The sequence below is a fragment of the Nicotiana tabacum genome, chromosome 18 (genome assembly GCF_000715075.1).
Source record: "Nicotiana tabacum cultivar K326 chromosome 18, ASM71507v2, whole genome shotgun sequence".
Taxonomy (NCBI): Eukaryota; Viridiplantae; Streptophyta; class Magnoliopsida; order Solanales; family Solanaceae; genus Nicotiana; species Nicotiana tabacum.
Window position 1 is genome coordinate 75,085,734 of NC_134097.1, and position 25,952 is coordinate 75,111,685.

At 35.0% G+C, this 25,952-nt stretch overlaps 1 protein-coding gene and 2 long non-coding RNA genes across 14 annotated transcripts; all 3 read right to left on the reverse strand.

Moving 5' to 3' along the window:
* Positions 1-233: 233 nt before the first annotated feature.
* LOC107775234 (uncharacterized) lies at positions 234-2,723 on the reverse strand. The gene is made up of 2 exons (XR_012702138.1): positions 2,012-2,723; positions 234-521 (listed from the first exon to the last, which is right to left on the reverse strand). It is a non-coding gene; the product is annotated as an uncharacterized LOC107775234 (long non-coding RNA).
* Positions 2,724-7,468: 4,745 nt separating this feature from the next.
* LOC142172921 (uncharacterized) lies at positions 7,469-9,910 on the reverse strand. Its single transcript, XR_012702139.1, has 2 exons — positions 9,156-9,910; positions 7,469-7,664 (listed from the first exon to the last, which is right to left on the reverse strand). It is a non-coding gene; the product is annotated as an uncharacterized LOC142172921 (long non-coding RNA).
* A 2,506-nt stretch (positions 9,911-12,416) lies between these two features.
* Positions 12,417-24,674, reverse strand: LOC107760766 (uncharacterized). Of its 12 annotated transcripts, none has more exons than XR_012702144.1 (9): positions 19,191-19,328; positions 18,840-19,106; positions 16,811-17,004; positions 15,897-16,106; positions 15,703-15,795; positions 15,533-15,631; positions 15,122-15,452; positions 12,835-12,915; positions 12,417-12,744 (listed from the first exon to the last, which is right to left on the reverse strand). XR_012702144.1 is itself a non-coding variant. In XM_075236992.1 (7 exons), exons 2-7 carry the CDS (start codon positions 18,994-18,996, stop codon positions 15,339-15,341), a joined length of 867 nt encoding a protein of 288 aa, XP_075093093.1. In that variant the 5' UTR covers positions 18,997-19,106; positions 19,191-19,328; the 3' UTR covers positions 12,417-15,338. The 12 variants fall into 12 exon arrangements, 5 of the variants coding, with proteins under 5 accessions (XP_075093093.1, XP_075093094.1, XP_075093096.1 ...); XR_012702142.1 differs by having other exon boundaries at positions 12,835-14,782; positions 14,893-15,452; XR_012702145.1 differs by lacking the exon at positions 12,835-12,915.
* Positions 24,675-25,952: the final 1,278 nt, after the last annotated feature.

Consider the following 25,952-nt stretch of genomic DNA (forward strand, 5'->3'; position numbering starts at 1 on the left):
AATATAGTTGTACGTCTGAACCATTCCTAATATTCTAACCTCGTAACGAATTATATCAACTCACCTTTCACTTATGGTTATACATGTAACTGTTATCATGCCATGTACGAACAACATACAACTTACATCAATCTAGTTTTAAATAAAATCGGACTTTTGTGACAAAATATGCTAGTAATGTAGTTTCTTGATAGTTCCATACTATTCCATACTTAGCCAACAATATCATAAGATTTAATTAATGGCTAGCTTTTTGCCATGTTCCCTATCTTATAATTTGAATATAGCTATACTTAATGAAATTCTGAAATAAATAACATTATTACAAAGCTTATGCGAATTTCAAAGGGATGATTAACTAACAGTTCTTACATCAAATGTAAGCTACTATATTAATCAACTGAAACAAAACTGAAATTTAAACTAATAGATTTAAACGAGTAAAAGACATAATTATAATTCCGAACTTCATTTATTTGGCAATGTTGAAGCTTTCCACAACATGAGTCTAAAATATACACCTGATATTGGAAGCAAAAGAAAATGAAGATGAAAATCAGCAGCAGTAATAACAGTACAGCACAGCAGCAACAGCCCAGCAACAGTAACAACCCAGAAAAAGAGTTTGCAAACCAGTAGAGCAGTAATCCCAAAAACAAAAGCTTCAAGCTTTGAATGAAACAACAACAATTAATACTGATTTCAAACAAAGAAAGCAAAAGATTTTTTTTTAGTTTTTATTTTTATTTTGAAAGCTTAAATATTTTTCGGAATTTTTCTTTCTTTTAAATGTTCAGCCCTTTTTCTCTCTATTTCTGTATTCTCTCTTTTCTGTTCTCTTCTTTTCAGATTCGTTTCTCTTATCTGTGTTCTATCCTCTTTAAATCAGATTCAAGACTTTTATATATATCCCATCCCATAAATCTTTCAATCAATTAAAATCAATACTTTTTCCTACCAAACCCATTATTCTTCTCACTCATCCCCATTACATTAAATAAATATATCATCATCACCCCATTATATTTTGTCCTCCATGCCTAACATAAACAAATACAAGATTCCCCCACACTAAAATTTGTCTTGTCCACCCTTTATATTAAATGACTATATCACAACCCACCCCAATTCATTTTGTCCCCCATGCTTCACATAAAAAATTACAAAATGTACAATTCCTAAACTAACCCTCCGACCTTATTGCAATTACCATTTTACCCCTGAACGTACTATAAATTACCAAACTACCCCATCAGCTATAACAATCAATTAATCAAACTTAACCAAAATATAGACAATATGATCAATTTCTAACAATGTTCAAACAACAAATCTCATGAACATGATTTCTTCAATATTTTAACAACAAATCATATGAACATGATTGAACAACAAGGAACAACTAAAATTTGATTGAACAATATTTTTAGCAACAAACAAACCTATTTTCAGATTCAATCAACAACAATCAAACAAGTATATTTAGATTTCTAAATTCAATAATATTGAACTTAAAATCAACTCTAACAACATTACAACAAACAATTCCTATATTAAACTTTAAACAAGATTATGAGACAAATTCATGAAATAATCATAAATGGTAAACAAGAAATCAAGCTATACAAATTTCGGATTCAAGAACAAACAAACAAAGTATGAACATGAATGAAATCTATTTTAAACAACAAACATGATGGATTCAAACGATTAAATCAACATTAATAATTTCTGGAAAATACATAACAACATGAAACAAATTAAAGAAATAATTAATTAAATTTCAATTTGAATCCAACAAACATTAAACTAACAAATTTTTACCTAAACAATACAACAAATATGAAATAAACATGAAAAACAACTAATTAAATTTCCATTTGAAATCTGAAAATTATTTCAACAAAACATATGAACAAGAACAAAGCCAAAAATCAAATATCTACCGATTTTGGATTCGAGAAATATCAAAACGAAATACGGATAAAAATAAAATTCAAAACCAACTAACCGGAGATGAACAACGACGAATTCGATTGTATGGACTGTTTCGACAAACCTCAAATGGGAATAAATCTGTCCGAACTCAACGACTAACTCAACGACGAACTCGACTTTAAGAAGTGCGTCGAAACAGTAGCGGCAGTCGACACGAAACAGAAGCAGCTGGGGCGCGTTCAGTTGTTCGCGCGAAGACGAAACAATAACGGAGGTCGTTCGTATGGGGAAGATGAAGCAGCGGCGCGAGCTTGAAGCGGACGACGTAGAAGATGAAGGTGAGGCAGCAGCTCGGAGACGGCTTGGCCATGGCGATGCTCAAGCTTGAAGAAGACGAAGTGAGGCAGCAGCTCGCGAAACAGAAGCATCTGTTCGTCGAGCTCCAACTCGAGCAGCCATGGACGTTGCAAGCAGAAGCAACGGGAAAGAAGATGGAGCAGTAGGTCGAGCTCATGGCGAAGCAATAGCGCAACAGCAGCTCGGAGGAAGATAAGAATGGAGCTGCTACGCGGGGAGGAGGACGAAGAAGACGAAGCGTTTGGATGGTGACGTTTGGACGTGAGGGAGTGGGGTCGAGGGCAGCCATTGATGGAGCTTGGAGCTTTTGGGAAGATGAAGAAAATAGGAGGGGGGGCGGATGACTTAGTATATGTTTTTAGGGTTTTTTCTTCTTTTTTGTTGTTTTGTTTTTGTAAATTGTAAGATAATAGGATGTTGGGTTATGGACTGGGTCGACCCAATTCGAAATGGACTGGGTCGTTTGGGAAGATTGGGCCATTTTTTGGGCCTGTGGCTTGAAATCGAAGAAGAGGCCCAATTCCGACTTTCTTTATATTTTCGCTCTCTTTTCTTCTTTTATTTCTCTAAAACTAAATTATAAAAATACTTAACTTATTATTAAGAACTAAATTAAGTTATAAAAGCACAAATTAACTCCAAATAACAATAAACGCACAATTAAGTAATAATTAAGCATAAAATTGTATATTTGGACATTAAATGCTAAAAATGCAAACGATGCCTATTTTTGTAAATTTTTATTTTTTTGTAAACAAACTTAATTACTAACAAATTGTAGAATTAAATCCTACATGCGAAATGCGACATATTTTTATATTTTTTATTAATTTAACAAATAAACATGCACAGAAAAATACAAATAATTATTCAAAAATATCACAAAATATCACAAAATTGCACACCAAGGAAAATCATGTTATTTTGAATTTTTTGGGGAGTAATTCTCATATAGGGCAAAAATCACGTGCTTACAGCTGCCCCTCTTTGCCCGAAGACACGAAGGGTTTTCGCGCAAAGATAAAGCGAGCGATTTTTGCCCATCCGAGTACTCCGTGTGAAGCATTTTTTTTTTGAAAAAGATTTAACCGAACCTTTGCTTCAAAGGTTTCCTACATATCCCTGGCTAAAGGGAATCAGGTTAATGTAGTTCAGGAAGTTTTGGTAGCTGGGACTACCGTGGGACTACGATGTTACTGCTGTTGCATGATGTTATCACTGCTTACCGATCTCCTTGTTACACCGTGCTTTAAAAGAAAATAAGAAGCTAGGCTAGACTGCAATTTGTTCTTGTTGCCTTGCTTTTTTGTCTGCTTGCATTTCTTCCGGTGCTTTTCTTCCTTTCGACACATGCACTTGAGTTTTTGCTGGGACCTCTTATCGCAACCTTCTGCTTCCCAGTGTTGGGGATTTTTTAATGTTTCCTGTTGGGGATTCCTGTTGTAACCCTCTGTTTTATTGTCCTCTGGCTTGATCTTGAAATGTATACCTCTGTTCTATGGGCGGGCTCCCAACTTCAATACTTGAAAATTAAAGACTGAAATGTATGCCTCTGTTATCTGGGCGGGCTCCCAACTTCAATGCTTGAAATGTAAAGACTGAAATGTATGCCTCTGTTATCTGGGCGGGCTCCCAACTTCAATGCTTGAAATGTAAAGACTGAAATGTATGCCTCTGTTATCTGGGCGGGCTCCCAACTTCAAATAAACAACTTTTGAAATAAACGTCATTCCTCTCTTCAGGCGGGCTCCTGACTTCAACAACAACTTCTAAAATAAAATGCCTTTCCTCTCTTCAGGCGGGCTCCTGATTTCAACCACAACTTTGAAAATAATCGTCATTCCTCTCTTCAGGCGAGCTCCTGACTTCAACAACAACTTCTAAAATAAAATGCCTTTCCTCTCTTCAGACGGGCTCCTGACTTTAACCAATAAATCGCCATTCTGTTCTTCAGGGGGCTCCTGACTTCAACAACTTTTCAAAAAATGCCATTCCTTTCTTTGGATGGCGAGATTTCAACAACCTTTTTTTAAAAACGCCTTTCCTTTCTTCAGGCGGACTCCTGACTTCAACCAATAAATCGCCATTCTGTTCTTCAGGGGGGCTCCTGACTTCAACCAATAAATCGTCATTCTATTCTTCAGGGGGGATCCTAACTTCAACAACTTTTCAAAAAATGCCATTCCTTTCTTTGGATGGCGAGATTTCAACAACCCTTTTTTTTTAAAACGCCTTTCCTTTCTTCAGGCGGGCTCCTGATTTCAACCAATAAATCACCATTCTATTCTTCAGGGAGGTGCCTGACTTCAACCAATAAATCGCCATTCTATTCTTCAGGAGGGCTTCTGACTTCAACAACTTTTCAAAAATGCCATTCCTTTCTTTGGATGGCGAGATTTCAACAACCCTTTTTTTAAAAACGCCTTTCCTTTCTTCAGGCGGGCTCCTGAATTCAACCAATAAATCGTCATTCTGTTCTTCAGGGGGGCTCCTGACTTCAACCAATAAATCGCCATTCTATTCTTCAGGGGGCCTCCTGACTTCAACCAATACATCGTCATTCTGTTCTTCAGGGGGGCTACTGACTTCAACCAATAAATCGCCATTCTGTTCTTCAGGGGGCTCCTGACTTCAACAACTTTTCAAAAATGCCATTCCTTTCTTTGGATGACGAGATTTCAATAACCCCTTTTTTAAAAACGCCTTTCCTTTCTTCAGGCGGGCTCCTCACTTCAACCAATAAATCGCCATTCTGTTCTTCAGGGGGGCTCCTGACTTCAACCAATAAATCGCCATTCTATTCTTCAGGGGGGCTCCTGAATTCAATAACTTTTCAAAAAATGCCATTCCTTTCTTTGGATGGCGAGATTTCAACAACACTTTTTTTTAAAAACGCCTTTTCTTTCTTCAGGCGGGCTCCTGATTTCAACCAATAAATCGTCATTCTATTCTTCAGGGGGCGCCTGACTTCAACCAATAAATCGCCATTCTATTCTTCAGGGGGGCTCTTGACTTCAATAAATCGTTATTATACTTGGCTTAATTCTACTTTACAAAGCTTTGCATCAGGATGGTCATTTTCATTTTTGGTGCACCTGTCCTAGACAGACCCAACCCCTGTGTTGAGCCTCCAAAGTCAAATACACGTGATGCAAACAAACGTTCCTACTAGGGATCCGGCATGAAGCTGAGTTATTCTAAGTAAAAAACTTGAGGCATATTGTTCTAGCCCTGACCTACCCAAGTGGACAACTTGAGCCGAAGTGGGGGCAACGTACCGGGAGCACGAAAGTCTGCCCGGCCTAGTTACTTGTCCCAACTTCGTCTTATTTGGTATGACTTCTAACAGAAAGGTGGGCCACGCGCACGTGTACACCATAAATTTAGAAGACTCAGAAAGAAGAAGGGTTTCGTAGCAGTTTTATATACACAATTCAGATAATATTAAAGCGATAAAAAGCAACATTTAGCACATTAAGCATAAACATGTAAAAATCAGATAAAGCCAGATATAACAATTTATCTAAGCTCGAATTTCAAACCCTGAACCAGAGATTCTGGGTTCGTTCCCCAGCAGAGTCGCCAGAGCTGTCACACCTCCTTTTTCCGCCCCCGCGAGGGGCATAGAGAGTTTTCTCCAATTAAAGGACAGTCGAAACGGGATTTGTTTGTTTGTTTCAGAGTCACCACCTGGGAATTTTAAGGCGTCCCAAGTCACCGGTTTTAATCCCTGAATCGAGGAAAATATGACTCTGTTTGTTATTCTGCGAACCAGAAATGCTGAGTAAGGAATTCTGTTAATTCGGGAGAAGGTGTTAGGCATTCCCGAATTCCGTGGTTCTAGCACGATCGCTTAACCATTTTTATATTTGGCTTAATTATCTTGATTTACTAAATACCTTTTTTCTTGTTGCCCGATTTTATTACCGCTTTTGTTTAGATTGTTTACAATTATATAAACGAATCACGCGTACGTATATTCGTATTATATACCTTTTATAATGGTAGAGAATCGTGCCACGCATACGTGTACACAAAAAGGTTGATAATATTTTTATATTTTTATTATAAAAAAATTTATTTGATATTCAAAATTGTGCTTAAAATAAAATTAAGAACATTCGCCTTTCTTAAATAGTGGACCGCACATCTCGGGTTTTATGAAATTAATTTAATATCCTCCGACGAATCTTTTTTATTAAAATTTTGGCTCAAAGTTGCGCGAACGTATAATCCGAACTGCCTTAAAAAAATGTAATTTAGGCCACGCGAACGTATCCCTAATTTCACAAAATATTCTTGATAAAATTCTCTACAAATTGTTTATTGCATCCACTTATTTTTATATGAAAGCCATAGAGAAACACTGATTTAGACGTCTCTAAATTTTCTTGAAAAGAATTCAAAAGTTATTATGTGTTGACCGCAAGTCTTATTTTACGTGTATGAATTATATACCTCAAAACTATTCAAATTTTAAAGAATTAATGATATGAAAAAGAAACAAACAACATGTAACTAAAAAAACTACCATTTTTATCGTGAATACAACATTAATATATCATAAAATCGAATCGCATATAAAACTGGAAAAGAATTAATTTGATAAACAAATTAATAGCTTCTGAAGAATTTTCATTGTTATATTTAATGCGAACTCTATTTCTACATATCCTTGACATAAAATGTTGCAATTCGTGCTTATAAATCCCATATCCCTCTCATATACTTGTTTTTAGTCCAAAGTTATAATTGTTTGGTTAATTTGTTTGCAATGGTAGATAAGAATCAAGTTGATAAGAAAGAGAACTATTATACAAATTGATTCAATAAAATTGCATCACATGCAATATAGTTGTACGTCTGAACCATTCCTAATATTCTAACCTCGTAACGAATTATATCAACTCACCTTTCACTTATGGTTATACATGTAACTGTTGTCATGCCATGTACGAACAACATACAACTTACATCAATCTAGTTTTAAATAAAATCGGACTTTTGTGACAAAATATGCTAGTAATGTAGTTTCTTGATAGTTCCATACTATTCCATACTTAACCAACAATATCATAAGATTTAATTAATGGCTAGCTTTTTGCCATGTTCCCTATCTTATAATTTGAATATAGCTATACTTAATGAAATTCTGAAATAAATAACATTATTACAAAGCTTATGCGAATTTCAAAGGGATGATTAACTAACAGTTCTCACATCAAATGTAAGCTACTATATTAATCAACTGAAACAAAACTGAAAATTAAACTAATAGATTTAAACGAGTAAAAGACATAATTATAATTCCGAACTTCATTTATTTGGCAATGTTGAAGCTTTCCACAACATGAGTCTAAAATATATACCTGATATTGGAAGCAAAAGAAAATGAAGATGAAAATCAGCAGCAGTAATAACAGTACAACACAACAGCAACAACCCAGCAACAGTAACAACCCAGGAAAAGAGTTTGCAAACTAGTAGAGCAGTAATCTAAAAAACAAAAGTTTCAAGCTTTGAATGAAACAACAACAATTAATACTGATTTCAAACAAAGAAAGCAGAAGATTTTTTTTTAGTTTTTATTTTTATTTTGAAAGCTTAAATATTTTTTCGGATTTTTCTTTCTCTTAAATGTTCAGCCCTTTTTTCTCTCTATTTCTGTATTCTCTCTTTTCTGTTCTCTTCTTTTCAGATTCGTTTCTCTTATCTGTGTTCTCTCCTCTTTAAATCAGATTCAAGACTTCTATATATATCCCATCCCATAAATCTTTCAATCAATTAAAATCAATACTTTTTCCTACCAAACCCATTATTCTTCTCACTCATCCCCATTACATTAAATAAATATATCATCATCACCCCATTATATTTTGTCCTCCATGCCTAACATAAACAAATACAAGATTCCCCCACACTAAAATTTGTCTTGTCCACCCTTTATATTAAATGACTATATCACAACCCACCCCAATTCATTTTGTCCCCCATGCTTCACATAAAAAATTACAAAATGTACAATTCCTAAACTAACCCTCCGACCTTATTGCAATTACCATTTTATCCCTGAACGTACTACAAATTACCAAACTACCCCATCAGCTATAACAATCAATTAATCAAACTTAACCAAAATATAGACAATATGATCAATTTCTAACAATGTTCAAACAACAAATCTCATGAACATGATTTCTTCAATATTTTAACAACAAATCATATGAACATGATTGAACAACAAGGAACAACTAAAATTTGATTGAACAATATTTTTAGCAACAAACAAACCTATTTTCAGATTCAATCAACAACAATCAAACAAGTATATTTAGATTTCTAAATTCAATAATATTGAACTTAAAATCAACTCTAACAACATTACAACAAACAATTCCTATATTAAACTTTAAACAAGATTATGAGACAAATTCATGAAATAATCATAAATGGTAAACAAGAAATCAAGCTATACAAATTTCGGATTCAAGAACAAACAAACAAAGTATGAACATGAATGAAATCTATTTTAAACAACAAACATGATGGATTCAAACGATTAAATCAACATTAATAATTTCTGGAAAATACATAACAACATGAAACAAATTCTAGAAATAATTAATTAAATTTCAATTTGAATCCAACAAACATTAAACTAACAAATTTTTACCTAAACAATACAACAAAAATGAAATAAATATGAAAAACAACTAATTAAATTTCCATTTGAAATCTGAAAATTATTTCAACAAAACATATGAACATGAACAAAACCAAAAATCAAATATCTACCGATTTTGGATTCGAGAAATATCAAAACGAAATACGGATAAAAATAAAACTCAAAACCAACTAACCGGAGATGAACAACGACGAATTCGATTGTATGGACTGTTTCGACAAACCTCAAATGGGAATAAATCTGTCCGGACTCAACGACTAACTCAACGACAAACTCGACTTTAAGAAGTACGTCGAAATAGTAGCGGCAGTCGACACGAAACAGAAGCAGCTGGGGCGCGTTCAGTTGTTCGTGCGAAGACGAAACAGTAACGGAGGTTGTTCGTATGGGGAAGATGAAGCAGCGGCGCGAGCTTGAAGTGGACGACGTAAAAGATGAAGGTGAGGCAGCTGCTCGGAGACGGCTTGGCCATGGCGATGCTCAAGCTTGAAGAAGACGAAGTGAGGCAGCAGCTCGCGAAACAGAAGCATCTGTTCGTCGAGCTCCAACTCGAGCAGCCATGGACGTTGCAAGCAGAAGCAACGGGAACGGAGATGGAGCAGTAGGTCGAGCTCATGGCGAAACAATAGCGCAGTAGCAACTCGGAGGAAGATAAGAATGGAGCTGCTACACGGGGAGGAGGACGAAGAAGACGAAGCGTTTGGATGGTGACGTTTGGACGTGAGGGAGTGGGGTCGAGGGCAGCCATTGATGGAGCTTGGAGCTTTTGGGAAGATGAAGAAAATAGGAGGGGGGCGGATGACTTAGTATATTTTTTTAGGGTTTTTTCTTCTTTTTTGTTGTTTTGTTTTTGTAAAATGTAAGATAATAGGATGTTGGGTTATGGACTGGGTCGACCCAATTCAAAATGGACTGGGTCGTTTGGGAAGATTGGGCCATTTTTTGGGCATGTGGCTTGAAATCGAAGAAGAGGCCCAATTCCGACTTTCTTTATATTTTCGCTCTCTTTTCTTCTTTTATTTCTCTAAAACTAAATTATAAAAATACTTAACTTATTATTAAGAACTAAATTAAGTTATAAAAGCGCAAATTAACTCCAAATAACAATAAACGCACAATTAAGTAATAATTAAGCATACAATTGTATATTTGGACATTAAATGCTAAAAATGCAAACGATGCCTATTTTTGTAAATTTTTATTTTTTTGTAAACAAACTTAATTACTAACAAATTGTAGAATTAAATCCTACATGCGAAATGCGACATATTTTTATATTTTTATTAATTTAACAAATAAACATGCACAGAAAAATACAAATAATTATTCAAAAATATCACAAAATATCACAAAATTGCACACCAAGGAAAATCATGTTATTTTGAATTTTTTGGGGAGTAATTCTCATATAGGGCAAAAATCACGTGCTTACAATATGTTGCTGTAATTTGAATTAATTATTGTGCAGGGATTTGCTGCAGCTTTGAATGAAGTTTTACCTAATGCTGAATTTAGGATGTGTGCCAGGCATATATGGTCTAATTGGCATAAGAAATGGAAAGGAGAGGAAAGGAGAAAACAGTTTTGGAGGTTCTCTAAATCTTGTCATGAAGTTAAGTTTAAAGAGGAGCTTGAGAAAATGGACAAACTTGGTAAGGATATTTGTAGGGATTTGTTATATTATCCAAAAAAGTCATGGGTTAGAGCTTATTTTGAAGTGCATTCCAAGTGTGATGTTGTTGAAAATAATATGTGTGAGACCTTTAATTCATGAATTTTAGCTTCTAGGCATAAATCAATTATAACTATGTTGGAGGAGATTAGAAGGAAAATAATGACTAGGCAAGTGGATATGTTGAAATTTGTTGATACTTGGATATCTGATATATCACCTATGGCAAGGCTATTGTTAGAGGATAGCAAAGACCTTGCTAGAAAAATGTACTGTCCTTTGGAATGCTGATGTTGGATTTGAGATTGGAGAAGGGCTGCATAAGCATGTAGTTAATCTGACTGATAAGGTTTGCACTTGTAGAGCTTGGCCGTTGAGGGGTATTCCATGTCAACATGTTGTTCTTGCATACTATCACATAAACGAAGAACCTGAACATGCAGTAGAGCATTGGTATAAGAGGGATACCTTCTTAAAAGCATACACGTATTTCATCCAGCCTATGACAAATATGAGGATGTGGCCTGAAACCAACAATCCTAAGATAGAGCTTCCCAAACCTAAACCCATGCCTGTAGACCTCAGAGGAACAAAAGAAAAGGCAAAGATGAACCAAAAAAGAAATACGGAAAGTTGTCCAAGTGTGGAGTGAAAATGACATGTTCCAAGTGCCATCAACAAGGACATAACAAAAGATATTGTAAGGTAAATGTTTCTTGTCAAATATTTCCTGTTGCCATCACATGTTTCCTGTTGTTCATATGAATGTAGTAATCTGTTTCCATCACTGTTATTCACTGATGTTGCTCAATATTATGTAGGCTGAAAATTGGATGCCTTCACAACAAGGTAGCCAAAGATCACAAGGTGCTAGAAAACCTGATGTAGCTGGAAGCTCAAGCCAACCTACAAACTCTGTGTGCTTTGATACAACTATGGTTAGAAGGGTTAATGAAGCTAGAAGCTCAAGCCAACCAACACCAAGTTCAACACATTCGAGCAGGCCTGCTAGAAGAGGATTAGGTAGTCAACTTCCTAAAGGGTAAAGCAACTACCAGCCAAAAGAGAGGAAGGGGTGCAAGTAAAGAAGATGTTGAAAAAGGAACACAAAAAAGGTCCAAAAATGTTGGATTTGGCATCTACACAGTTGCAAGTGGAACTCAAATATTAAAGGTATATAATCATACATATTTCATCTATAATATGACTTACAAATAACTTACTGATTGTGGTTCATTATTTGGCAAACTGCAGCCCGGAACATCAAGCCAACGAGTTATGATAAGTGGTTCAACTTATAAGAGTGTAGCTCCAACAGGAATTGACCTTGGTTTTAAGGCTAGAGGCTTGAGGTGGAAGGGTCAAGATGTTGTCACAACTTCCCAGTTGCAGCAGATGAAGGCAAACTTCAGCAAGAAGTAGTATCTTAGGAACTTATTTTGTCTATATATTATGTAGCAGCAACCTATTATATTTTGGGATCTAGTTTTTGAAGGAACTAAACTTTAAGTTGTATTCAGTCTTGTAATCTTACTATTCTGTTTTGGATATATGTTATGCAGCTGCAACTTCAGCCTTATTTTGTTTATTTTGGCAGAATAGCTACTCTATGTTCTGAATAATTACTCTATAATGCAGCAACTTCAGTCTATATGTTCTGCATTTTGAAACTGCATCTTATGGTTCTATGCCTTGTACAAAAGTTGTATATTACAGCACTTTCAAAATTCAGCAACTGTAAATTAAAACAACGGTTTCAACATCTGAATATAAACAGAAGTTTATAACAAAATTCTGTTGTATTTATACAATATCTGAATTTTACAACAACAGTTTCAAAACAGAAATTTAAAGCAACAATAGAAATCTGTCCTCTTTTTGCTCATCAGTCAACCAAAATTCATCAGTCATACTGTTTCCATAAAATGACCAACAATACAACAACAATCGTCAAAAGGATCCGTCTTCTTTTTGCTCGAACTTTCTCCTCTTCAAAAGCTTTGACTCTCTTTAATAAACCCCAAATTATATTCTTCGCTTGAGTAGGCATCTCATCGTCATACCAACAGAAATAATCACATCCACCCTTTTTCTACAAGTATCACAAAACACTTTTAATCAATTTTTATCAAAGAAAATAATTCATAAAACAGAATTTACAAATTATGAACAAACAATTTACCTTTCCGATTTTGCAAGCAAAAAACCTACGACCTGGGTTTAATTGGGTCCAAGAAGTATTCAACTTTGGAGAAACACCACACTTACAGATTCGAGCAGCAACGCAAGGTGACATTGACGAGTTCGTCGATTCCGAGAAGTTCGACATTAATAAACACGGCAACAACAGAAATGAGAGGAAGAAGAGAAGAGAAGAGAAGAAATTAATTGATACCAAGAAGAGAACAGAAACGAGAGAAAGAAGAGAAGAGAAGAGAAGAAAAGATTTGACAAGTATAGAAGGAGAATTGCTGGAAAAATTTGAGAAGAAGAGAAGAGAACAAATAGGTTTTTTAAGAATTGGGAAAGGGATTAGGGTTTAAATAATAATTGACAATCCATGTTACCATTATGTGTCTAATTGGGAAAGGAAAAGTCACTTTTTGGAATCCTTCACGGGCCTAAATAGGTTTGAAGTCACGCTATATGCCACCAGCAAAAAGCGTGTCTAATTGGTATGAGAATTGCCTAAGAAACGTGTCTAATTGGAAAGAGGTCTAGTTTAAGTGTATAAGTGAAAGATCGTGCCAACTTTAGGTGTCTCCGTATATATTACACCTAAGAAATTTTATTTAGAAAAACTATAACAATTTTGACAGAACAAAATCAGGGCTATACAGAGAAAAAAAAAGCAAAAAAAAAAAAATTAATGGCTAGACACCATTGTCCCCTTTCATCACTTGAAAAAGTTGTCTTAAGCTATATAGAGAGACAAAGCCATAAACATGTAAACAACAACTAACACCAAATGAACGAACTTGCCTCCATAACGTGATAGTCACCGTCATTTCAAGTCACAAACACAAATCAAAGGACTTCATGATTCAACTCAGTAATCCCAGATCCAAGATCTCAAAGAAGACTTAGATTCCCATCAGAGTTAAGACAACAAAGAAAGACAGAAAAAGTGGGAAAAAGAGCCCTTATGAACAGGAGGCATATTTTGACCAATTCAAGGTGAAAAATGAGGTTGGTCCCTTGGCAAAACTATTGAGCCAAAAGGTCTTATTCAAAATAAATTCATGAGTATTACGATTTCTGAATTCTAAGAAAACCTCAAGGTGCAAGTACAACAAAAGAGCAGTACAATAATCAGGGGAAAAATGCAGTACCCTGTCTTACATGAAAAACAAGACAAAGATCAAGATCAATATCCCAGACACTGATAACTAAAGACTATTAAAAACAAGTGTGAGATAAACCAAAGCCTCATTTTCCCTTCTTCTGCTCTGTTAACATCCGAGGATATTCTTTCAGTTTTTTACTTTCTACTATTTCATTAACACTGTACTTACGAGTAACACAAGTTAATCAGTTTACTAGATAGGCCCCTTTTATATTATAACCTTAAAGCAACACAATAAGACCTTTCCTAGCATTTGTATTTATAATCTTTAACTGTTTTGTTTCTTCCATTTACAGATGCAGTCATTTTGTTTTTTAGCTGTTGGTAAAAATCTTTAGTTGTATAGTGGACATCTTGATCCATTTTGGACAAAAAACACAAAAAATAAAAAAAAATAAAACAATGCAGAAGTTAAATACGAAGGGTTGATCTTAGAACATCATTTTTTACATTTCAATGACTGTTCTAAAAGAAGATTTAGATTCCTGTCAGAGTTAAGACAACAACGAAAGACAGAAAAAGTGGGGAAAAAGAGCCCTTATGAACAGGAGGCACAATTCTCAAAGAGGACTTCAAAATTCAATGTTAAGAAAGAAAAAGGCTCCCATTCAAATGAACCAATTATCTAGCTACTTCCTGTACTCATCAAGAATAAGGTGATAATCAACATGTGGCACACCACTGAGCCGCAAAATGGCAGTAAAAGATTTCTCCATAAGACTGTCAAGTCAGAGTTTTACTCAACAACAAAAGTTTTACAATCATTTTTATTAAGAAATCATGCCTGCTAAGTCACATAGTTCCTGTAACAAGCAAGATATTGCAGAAAGATAGCCCTTGGTCAAGCTTGAACTATGTGACTTAGCAGGCATGATTTCTTAACGAAAATGATGCTCTCTATGCTGTATTAAGTTCATCTTGTTTAACTTCTCGATAAGCAAAAGAAGTTTCTATTAGCAAAACTCTTCCCTATCTCTCTCTTGATACACTACACTTGAACAATTTGGGTTCTCAAAGTTCTCTGGTTCTAACATAACCAGACTCTTAAAATTGCTAAGGAGCACAAGCAGGCAAAACTTGAATCAACAAAATAAATCGATGTTTCAGGTAAGTTGTTACTTACTTGGTACATCAAGGATTCGAATAGTCATTCTCCTGAACTTGAGGCTGGAAATAGGTTTGTTGCGCTAATAATAATTATTTTAATTGCCTCACCTCTTTCATCTTATTTTCGAAGTTAGACAGACGATTCTTCAAAGACTAGTTTTCATTTTCAGTTGCACGTAGCTTAGCCAATAATTCAGTTTTTGAGGAAGTTCCACCTTTCAAATTTTTCGCCTTTACTCCACCCCCCAAGCCAAATACATGACTACAACTTTGAGGTCAAAGCATTGTTCTACAATCTCTATAGTAGGAAGTGACGGTTCGGACTGCACCAATTCCTTGATTTGAGCCTACAAAGAATATAGATAAATTTTTGTCAGATCTCATAATAACTAAAAGTAAATAACATTTTTCAATTAACCAAACACACATGTTTCTTGATTATTTCTGGATCAACAAATGTCTTATTCTTCTTGCGAGTCTCGAAGAAAATTCTTGCCAAATCTGGTGGTTTGCCATCTTTTCCGCCCTTTATATAAAATTAAATATGTCAAATAACGTCTCTTCAATATTATGAAAAAATAGATTTGATGATCACACCTTTTGATAAATAATCTCTCTAATTGGCTTGCTACCAATATGATGAAGCATCTTCAACTTAGTTTTATTTGCTGCATTCCTATTACTTCTCGCCTATATTTGAGCAACAATAATAAATTCAAATGCTATAAATAAATTATCAGTTAAAAGATAAAAGTATAAATATAATTACACAACTAGGTATTATGTCAAACCTGAAAACTTTCAGTAGCAAAATGTTCCTTTACCAACCACTCCCATTGTTTCTTATCTACCCCCTTGGGCACATTCTTAAGAGCCTCTTGTATTGGCTTACCCTTCACATACTTTGCATGCAATTGTCCTCTCCATTTGTTCCATAACTCTTTCATCCATCCCAAAATATGATTGCGATGAATATCCATGTCATCACTCTCAAATTTATCCTGCAAAATATTATGAGGAAAATATTAGTCGATATCCAATCATCACAGAAACTCCATGTGATAGAGGAAAATATAGTTCTACAATGAGTCTTGAAATGATCTGGCCAAATTATAAAAATTAAAAAAAAAAAAACCTTAGCTTTATTTTATTTTTGTCAATTTCAAACATAGAACTCACAGTTTTACTTTATTTTTGTGAAAAACGTGATAAGAACTCAATAATTAAGTGCCAAGAATGGTAAGAAAAGAGGAATCAAAGAAGAAATTGGAATAATCCATCAAGTTACCGTCACAGCTGCCCACATGTAATTTAACTTTTCCTCCTTAATGCGATCCCAGGATGATACTCCCAGCGGGCATATATTATGGTCACAAACTATTTTTCCCAAGTTCCTCGAAAATAGATTACTATTCTTTCCAACCATTCGATTATTATAAAATGTTACTTTTAGCTTCTCTCCAATTTCAAGTGATGCAACTTCTTTGCACTTGTTACTTCCTCGAACCTTTTTTACCTTTCCAACAGTACATGAACCTACATTTGCTTAATTTATAAACATCAAAAAATATTATAAAAATGATAAACATGTAATCAAATAGATTTGAGAAACCACACTTGTTTCAATTGTTTGCGTGGACTACATAACTTGATCAATAGAAGGAGAAAATGGAATATCAGTTTGCATATTCTCTTTCTCACGAACCAAAGAGTTAATATTCTTTGTTCGCAATCCTTGAGCGGCAAACACGGTAGAGTCTAATCTTGTACTCTTAGAAGGTCTTGACATACTTTGACTTGCATAATGAGCATTCTGATGAAAGGATTGTTCCTCATTTTCAGACTCTTCAAAAGAGCACATAGATCTAAGTTCTCGTCCTTGTCCTTTCCCTAGAGTACCTGATATAAGAAATTATATTACCAAAAGTTTGGCATTAAATTAAATTTAGTTAAAAAAAAAAAGAATAGAAGTGAGAATTTACAACACATTACGCCGTAAACTATTTTCATTATTTTACGACGATGCATTTCCAACTTCAAAAGGAAAAATAGGCGCATGGTACTAGAGAGACATACTTGATGTTTTATTGTATGTTCACTACAAACGGGATTATCACTTGCAGTGAGGGTCTTAAATTGACCTCTGTAACAATTGGATCCCATAGACATCAAAAGCATTTGCATGATGTCTGAACATATCCATGGATATATGAAGATGTGTTTAATCCCTATGATTTAATGAAGAATGCATACACAGTTATAGATAAGAAGGAAAGGTAGCTTAACAATGATAACATCCAGAATTGGCCTAAGAAGGATCAAGTTTATCCTCGTTTATCGAGCAAGACAGGTGTTGATGTAGCCGGGGCTGTTGTTCTTCATTGCTGTGTTTTGGGTTTTTTTTTCAGTTTTCACAGCAATCTTCACATTTCCACAAGAAAGGGCAATGCTGAACAAGGAACGATCTGCTGACATGTACAGATTAAGCGTATATTTTTTGGCTAGAACCACCAGTGATATTCCACTGGATCTTATAATGCCAGTGCTCTTCCCTTTAGTGGTATATTTCATGGCAGGATTGAAACATGAGGCTGATGCCTTCTTCCTAACTGCGCTTACAACTTTCCTCTACATTTTAGCAGCTCAGGTATTCCATTTTGTTTTACCTTTTTTCATATATAAACTGGCTGTTTCCCTACCATGGTGATGTTTTGAATCGAGCTACTACTGGAAATAAACAACACGGGGTTGCACTGGTGAATCAAGGAATTAGGAGTAGTATTGATGCTTGAGAAACTATGCAAGTAAGGAAGGATCAACAGAAAAATCTTCCTGCTGGTATCCCTGCAGCTACTGAAGTGGATGGTGTTTTACAGGTTGGGAATCCATGTTTGGATGCTACTAATGCTGTGAATGCAACTGGTGTGATTGAGAGGAAGGCAACAGCTCTAATAGCTGCTACTGGAGTTGCTAAACTTCCTGCTACACTAGTTGATATACCTAAAAAACCAACAGCTCCTACAACTACTGTTGTGCAACAGACAGGTGTGGAAAAAAGAGATGGACAGGTGCTTGCTCCAGCCAAACCTGGACATGTTTTGAATGCTTCAGGAAAGTCTGTTACATCACACTTGGAGAAAGTAGATACGCAAGATGCAAAGAAGGAAAGCTGGACAGTGGTGACACAGAATACATCACCAGGCACGAAAAAAACCAGCAAATTTTGACTGTCTCAGCAGGTCGACAAAATGCTCAAATGACTGTCACCAGTCAAAACAGTTTTGAAATTTTAGCGAAGTTGGAAGGTTGTTGATATTAATCCACCAATCTTAAATAAGCCTAACTTGATGCAACAGTTAATACCATGTACTACCTATGGTGAGGAAGAACGAGGCAGTGAGAATTTCGCTAAGAAATTTGGTTTTCGACGCAACGCTTCGGAGAACAACTTGGCTGAAGTTTTGAAGGGTGATCGTGGATCTATTTCTAGCTCACCTAGACTGCATATTTCAAGTAACATGGTACTATGGGAAAAATCAGCGGTGATGATTAAAAAAAGAAATAACTACAGTGGGTATAAGGAAGAAAACTACTTGGAGATTTGGTTGGGGTGAGAAATTAATAGCCCCTTCCTTCCAACTTAGGACCAGGAAACATGTAATAAGCAATAAATTGTCAAGAAACATGTAATAACCAGAACTATACCAAATTTCTCAATAAAAAACAACACATACTTGTTTCAACTTTTTGGGTGGATTGCATAACTTGATCGTCAGAAGGAGAAATTGGAATATCACTTTGCATATGCTCTTTCTCATGAACAAAAAGATTTTTGTTCGTTGTTTGCAATCCTTGAGCAGCAAACATGGTATTCTTAGAAGGTCTTGACATACTTTGACTAGCATAATGATCATTCTGATGGAAGAATCATTCCTCATTTTCAGACTTATCAAAGGAGCACATAGATCTAAGCTCTTGCCCTCGTCCTTTCCTTAGAGTACCTGGTGTAAGAAATCATATTACTAAAATTTTCACATTAACTTAAATTTAGTTCTAAAAAAAAGAATATAGTTGAGAAACTATACTTGTTTCAACTTTTTGGGTGAACTGCATAACTTGCTCATCGGAAGGAGAAATTGGAATATCACTTTGCATATGCTCTTTCTCATGAACCAAAAGGTTTTTGTTTGTTGTTCGCAGTCCTTGAACAAAAGGCATTGTAAAATTTGATCTTCTACTATTAGAAGGTCTTGAAATACTTTGACTAGTATAATGAGTATTCTGATGGAAGGATCGCTCCTCATTTTCACACTCTTCAAGGGAACACATAGATCTAAGCTCTTGCCCTTGTCCCTTCTCTAGAGAACCTGGTGTAGGAAATCATATTAGTACAGAAAATCAAATCTAAATAATTACAAATTTGATTCTAAAATATAATAGCTTTAATAAACCCTACTCATTGAATTTTTTTGGATGTATTTCATAACATCAGCAGTAGATGAAAAAGATGAAATATTAGTTTGCATATGCCATTTCTCAAGAACCAATAAATTTTTATTCGTTGGTCCCATTCCAAATACCCCCAAAGAACACATAGATCTAAGCCCTCGCCCTCGTCCCTTCGCTAATGCACCTGGTATAAGGAAATCATATTAGTAAAAGTTTAGTACTGAATTGATAACACAATAAATTTGAGAAACCATACTAGTTTCAACACTTTGTTTGTATTGCATAACTTGATCAGTAGATGGAGAAAATGGAATATCTGGTCCAGATACCCCTAAAGAGCATATAGATTTAAGCCCTCTCCCTCGTCCCTTGTCTATAGCACCTGATGCAACAAATGCATATTTGGCAGTAGCTTTCACAGTGGTTGTCACCTCATTTTCATTCTTTGATGGTTTCATATCAAACCTACGAAAAAACAATTTGACATTATAACAATAATATACTAATAAAAAGATCATGTAATCAGAATGCATAACAATATAAATATGGTAATGGCATAAAGAGATACTTCACTTCAGTTGTTCTTTTTCGTTTATTTTGTATAGGTATTTCTAAATCAACATCACCATCTATTTGTTGCAAAATCTCATAGGAATCACGAGGTTGCGTCTTTCTTGCTACACGTCAACCCTTATTGGAGTTATCATTGGCATAAAATACTTGATATGCCTGGTCCACTAATACAAAAGGCTCATTTGTTTTCAAAAATCGTCCCCAGTTAACACTTACAATGTCATATTCATCTGTTTTAATTCCTTTCTTTTTATCATACACATCAAACCAAATACATTGAAACAAAATCACTCTTCTTCCGGTGAATTGCAATTCAACAACATCAGTTAAAACTCCATAGTAATCAATATTCTTACTATGTTCACCAGTCTCACCAACAACAACCACACCACAATTTTGAGTACTTAAATATTTATCATAATCTTCTACATGAAATCTATATCCATTAACAATGTAGCCATTATAATATAATACATATTGGGCAGGACCACGTGAAATTGCAAGAAGATCTTCCATGGGCCGACTATCATCTCTTTTATATAATTGTGCAACCTATCAAACAAGATAAAGTTGATTACTATAGAATAAGTAATATAATATTAGATTTTCAAATTTGATATGTTTATATTACTCACCCTATCTTTAAAACATTCGACAAATTGTCTGTTCCATTATGTATCAGACAAGTGTTAACTAGAATCTACATGAATTTGTGCGAACTCTCACAAATTTTAGTTAAACCATAAATGTCAAACATAAAAGAGAAACAATCCTCCGGGAAACAAGGAAACAAAATATGATATGAAGGAAATAATTTCATACTCTAGAAATGGTAGAACTTCATCACAATTCTTCAGTATGTATATATGTGCTTGCTCCAATTTATCTGCTTCAAGATCATGCTGTTTTGGAGCTCCTAAGGTTTTTCCAGATTTACAAAATTGAGATAAACCTCCATCAGAATTTCTTAAGCCACCATCATAATTTCGTTCTGGCCGATTGAACTTTGTGTCGATTCTATGCAGATACCTTGAACATAAGGTCATACATTCATTTGCAAGGTAAACTTTTGCAATGGAACCTTCTGGACAAGCTCTATTACCAATGAGTGATTTCAAAAAATATAACCATCATTCTATAAGATACATCCACCGATACTAAACAGGTCCAACAAGCTTAGCTTCATTAGCTAAGTGAGTAGGCAAGTGCACCATGACATCAAAAAATGAAGGAGGAAATACATTTTCTAACTTGCAAAGAGTTATAGGAATTTGAGCTTCAATCTGATCCAAGTCATCAGTCCTTAATACCTTTGCTCCCAACACATTAAAAAATAAAGACATCTCGATAAGGGGTTCACACACAGCTTTCGACAACATACCACGTAGTGCAAGAGGGAGTAAATGTTGTAGAAGAACATAATAATCATGACTCTTTAAGCCAGAAATTTTGTGCTCTTTCAAGTTAATACATTGAGAAATATTAGATGAAAATCCATCAGGAACCTTTAAATTCTTTAAGAAAAGGCATATGATGTGCTTTTCTTGGGAAGATAATGTGTAACATGTAGTTGGAACTTCATATTTTTCTCCATTTTTAATAGGGTGCAACGCCGGCCTAATGTTCATTTCTTGCAAATTTAGTCAAGTTTTAATGGTATCCTTGGTCTTTCCTTTGGCATTCATGATCCTCCCCAAAATATTATCATATATATTTTTTTTGATATGCATAACATCCAAATTATGTCGCATCAAGAGAGATTTCGAGTATGGAAGCTCAAAAAAGATACTCCTCTTATTTCAGTTATCTTTTCGAACATCATGTGATACCTTGATCCTCTTCTTTGGATCCTTTGTCAATTGTAACCCTTTAAGATCTTGCACTTGATTAAGTATCTCAATACCTGAACGCACTTTTGGTGGGAGCCTTTTCTCTTTTGTTCTATCAAATGATTCCTTATCATTCCTCCATTTGTGATTAAGAGGAAGGTAACGCCTATGACCTATAAAACATTGCTTCTTACTATTCTTCAATCTGATTGAGGAAGTGTTAATGTTGCAACATGGACATGCCAATTTACCTTTTGTACTCCATCCAGATAAATTTTCATATGCTGGAAAGTCATTGATGGTCCAAAGCAAAGAAGCATGTAACTTAAAATTCTGTTTGATCCATGCATCAAAGGTTTCAACGCCAATTTCCCATAACCCCTTTAATTCCTCTATCAAAGGTTGAAGATAAATGTCAATTGCAGCACCTGGACTATCAGGACCAGGAATAAGCATAGACATAATAAAATTTTCCTGTTTCATACACAACCAAGGTGGTAAATTATAAGGAATAAGTACAACATGCCATATACTATATGAGGTTTTTGAATTCCTAAATGGCTGGAATCCATCACTAGCAAGCCCAAGTCGAACATTACGAGGCTCGGTTGCAAATGAAGGATGAAGTTCATCAAATAATTTTCATGCCATTGAATCAGCTGGGTGCCTCATTGTTCCATCATCAACTCTTTTATTATGATGTCATGTCATTAGAGAAGATGCCTTTGTAGACATAAACAACCTTTGAAGCCTAGGCTTTAATGAAAAATAGCGTAAAGTCTTTGATGCTATTTTTTACCATTCTTATTCTTTTCTTCCCCGCTATGTTTATCTATTTTCCATCTGGATGCACCACAGACTTTGCATGAATCAAGTAAGTTATCGTCCTTCTAATATAACATGCAATCATTTATACAAGCATCAATTTTGTGGTATTACAGCCCAAGGTCCCTAATCACTTTCTTTGCCTCATAATATGAATTTGGCACATTCGCTACATCAGGCAAAAACTCATCCTTCAACATTTTTAATAATATTGTAAATGACTCATTGCTCCAAGGACCCATACTTTTTATGTGAAGCAGTTTAATTAAAGTGGAAAGCTTTGAACATTTCGAATTTTGGTATAGTGGTTGTTCGAAATCTTTCAATAGGCTATAAAACTTTTTGGCTTCAACGTTCGGTTCATCTCCAAGTAAATCATTATCACGAACGTCCGCAGTACCTCCATCATTATTAGGATATAAATCCCTCAACATTTCATGTATTTTATCCTCATCCTCATAATCTTCTACTTCATTATCATCTTCAACTTTGCCTTCCGACTGTGGCTCACCCAAAACTTCACCATGATGATACCAAAAGGTATAATTTCGAATTATTCCATATACTTTCAAATGTATCTCGACTATCTCACATGTTCCTAATGTTGTGTTAAAACATTTGACGCACGGACAACATATTTCATACAATTCCCCTGTTCTTCTAAAGGCATAATCCTAAAACTTCTGCACCCCAATAAAATAGGTATCGTCAAGTCAGTTATAAACAAGTTGCATCCATTGCTTACTTGGTGCCATAACCTTGAATAGAAAATAAAAAAAAGTTTTAAACAATTAAAATAACAAAAGAATGTTATGATTGTTATAAAAAGAATGCACTTTCAAAATTAAGTAGTTGTATACACATATTACTAATACACATATCCTTACTCCAAATTCTATCCATTATTAAAAGGTACACATGTTCCTGCATAAGATTTTCAGATATTTGTTAAAAACGTTTGGTACCGAAAAAAATGGCAGATTCTTGGACCTTAAAAATGGAAGTTCTACAAGAACTTCTTTTTGGGATTAAAAGATATCGTCTGGACATCTAGAAAACCCCTCTGAAGAAAAAAAGTCTTTCTTGTAATCAACACAAGTTTGTTCTATGAAACAGAAACTATTGACTTTTCACTCTGCTGAAGGTCAGTAAATTGCTATTAGGATCGAGGAGATTACAGGGGGTTTGTCTTTGACTAATGATGTACAAAAAGGAGTTGATGATAAGGTAGCTTCAGGTGATTTGAATCGATCAAACAATGCTAGTAAGCAGCAAGGAGTTACACTGGTGGCTCAAGAAGGTAACAGTGATCGAGTTGTTGCCGATCGAGTGGCGCATGCTGTAATGCCTGAAGCTATTGTTGCTATCAGTGGTGACATTACTGCTGTAGTACCAAACTCATGACCCTTCAAATAAGTCCCCAGAAGAATCGTAACGCACATCGTAAAGAAGAAAACCATCGCGGAGACGAAACTCTACAAGAAAAACTTAAATTTCTCCTCCTTGACGTACGAGCCCCATCTTTAAACCAATATTCTCACTTTTATCACTCGCACAATAACTATCACTATTCTAAACAACCCAATTGCAGAAAACAACAAAAAAAATAGAAAATTGTAGAACCAGATTTTTTATTTCTGGTTCAATCGGAAAAAAAAACAAGAAGAAGAAAAAAGGAAACGAAACAGATAAAAGAGGAAAAAATTAAACTTACTCTTGGTTAGGCAGATAATCCAATGGTAGAGGCACCAACCTTCTGATTTTGAAGTGATGAATTTTGCAATCTTCTGAGTTTGAAGTGATGAATTTTGCAACCTTCGAGTTCTAACTGATGAAGTTTGCAACCTTCTGAACTTTGAAGAGATGAAGTCGCGCTTGATTAGGGATTGAACTAGGGGTGGGCATATATCGGGTAAAACCGATAACCCGAACCGTTAATTCTTTATTGGGTTATCGGTATTGGGTTATTGGGTTAACGGTTCGGTAACGGGTTAAATTTTGTTTTTTATTGGGTTATCGGTTCGGGCTCGGTTTGCATTTTTGTTATTGGGTAAAAACCGATAACCCAATAAGAATGATGTAATTTACTAATTTACCCTTAAGTATATAATAGGGATATTTATTTTCCTAATTCCCTCTTCACTCTTCAGTCTTCAGTCGTTTGTCTCTCAGTTCTCATTCTTGTTTCCGTCGCAGCCCCCAAGAGTCAAGATGCAAGACTCACCACCAGTTCTCCGCCAGACATCAGTAGATACTGCACAGAAGTGGGAGCGTGCTTTTGTTAAGAAACAATAAAAGTTGGCAGTTTACACGTTCTGGCAGTTTGATTTCTTTGTTTTATATATTGCAATTTTTTTTAGTTGTTTTATCTTATCGGGTAAACCGATAACCGAACCGATAACGATATATAACCGATTAACCGATAACCGATAACCAATATCTTATCGGTTTGGTTATCGGGTTATGATATTTGTAAACCGATAACCGATAGACAAAACCGATAATGTTCAAAACCGAACCGAACCGACCGATGCCCACCCCTAGATTGAACTTTGAAGAGAATTGAAGTTTTACAGTGAAAAAATATTTTTGGAGTTTTTTTTTTACTTTACTTTCACATTCGCACCTCTATCCCGCTAAAATTGAGTATTAAAGACCAGATATTAACTTTTTTAGACTAGAATAAATTTAGTCGTGTATTTAGAAAATAAATTTGGTATTAGAGACAAATAAAATCTCATCCCTGTAAGTACACCTTTAGAGACCATATTTAAAACTTGTCGCTAAATACTGGTCCCTAATAAGCCTTTCTCTTTTAGTGCCCCCACGAACCCAAATATATATTTTGTTTTAAAATCGGACCTCAAATCGAGCTCCAAATTCCTAAAATTTGAAAAACCTAGGTTCTACCCAAAACACCCAATTTCCCCCATGAAAACCCTTGATTTTGAGTTAAAATCATGTGAAAAGATGATAAAGATTGAAGAAAACGAGTTAGAAATGACTTACAATCGATTTGGAGAAGAATTTTTCTTTGGAAAATTGCCCAAGAGAGTTTATATTTTTGAAGAGTTTGAAAAATGAAAGATTTTCGGCTAAGTCATGAATTTGCAGGTCGTAGATGTCGCAATTGCGAACCCCTTCAAAACCTACTAATCTCGCATTTGTGAT

Excerpts from the sequence above, each read along its gene's own strand:
- LOC107760766 (XM_075236992.1), bottom strand. The coding sequence starts at position 18,996 with ATGTCAAGACCTTCTAAGAATACCATGTTTGCTGCTCAAGGATTGCAA. Across the intron at positions 16,107-16,810 it reads CAAAGAATATTAACTCTTTG|GATAAATTTGAGAGTGATGA; the intron begins GTTCGTGAGAAA and ends AATATTTTGCAG. Across the intron at positions 15,796-15,896 it reads TTGCTACTGAAAGTTTTCAG|GCGAGAAGTAATAGGAATGC; the intron begins GTTTGACATAAT and ends GCTCAAATATAG.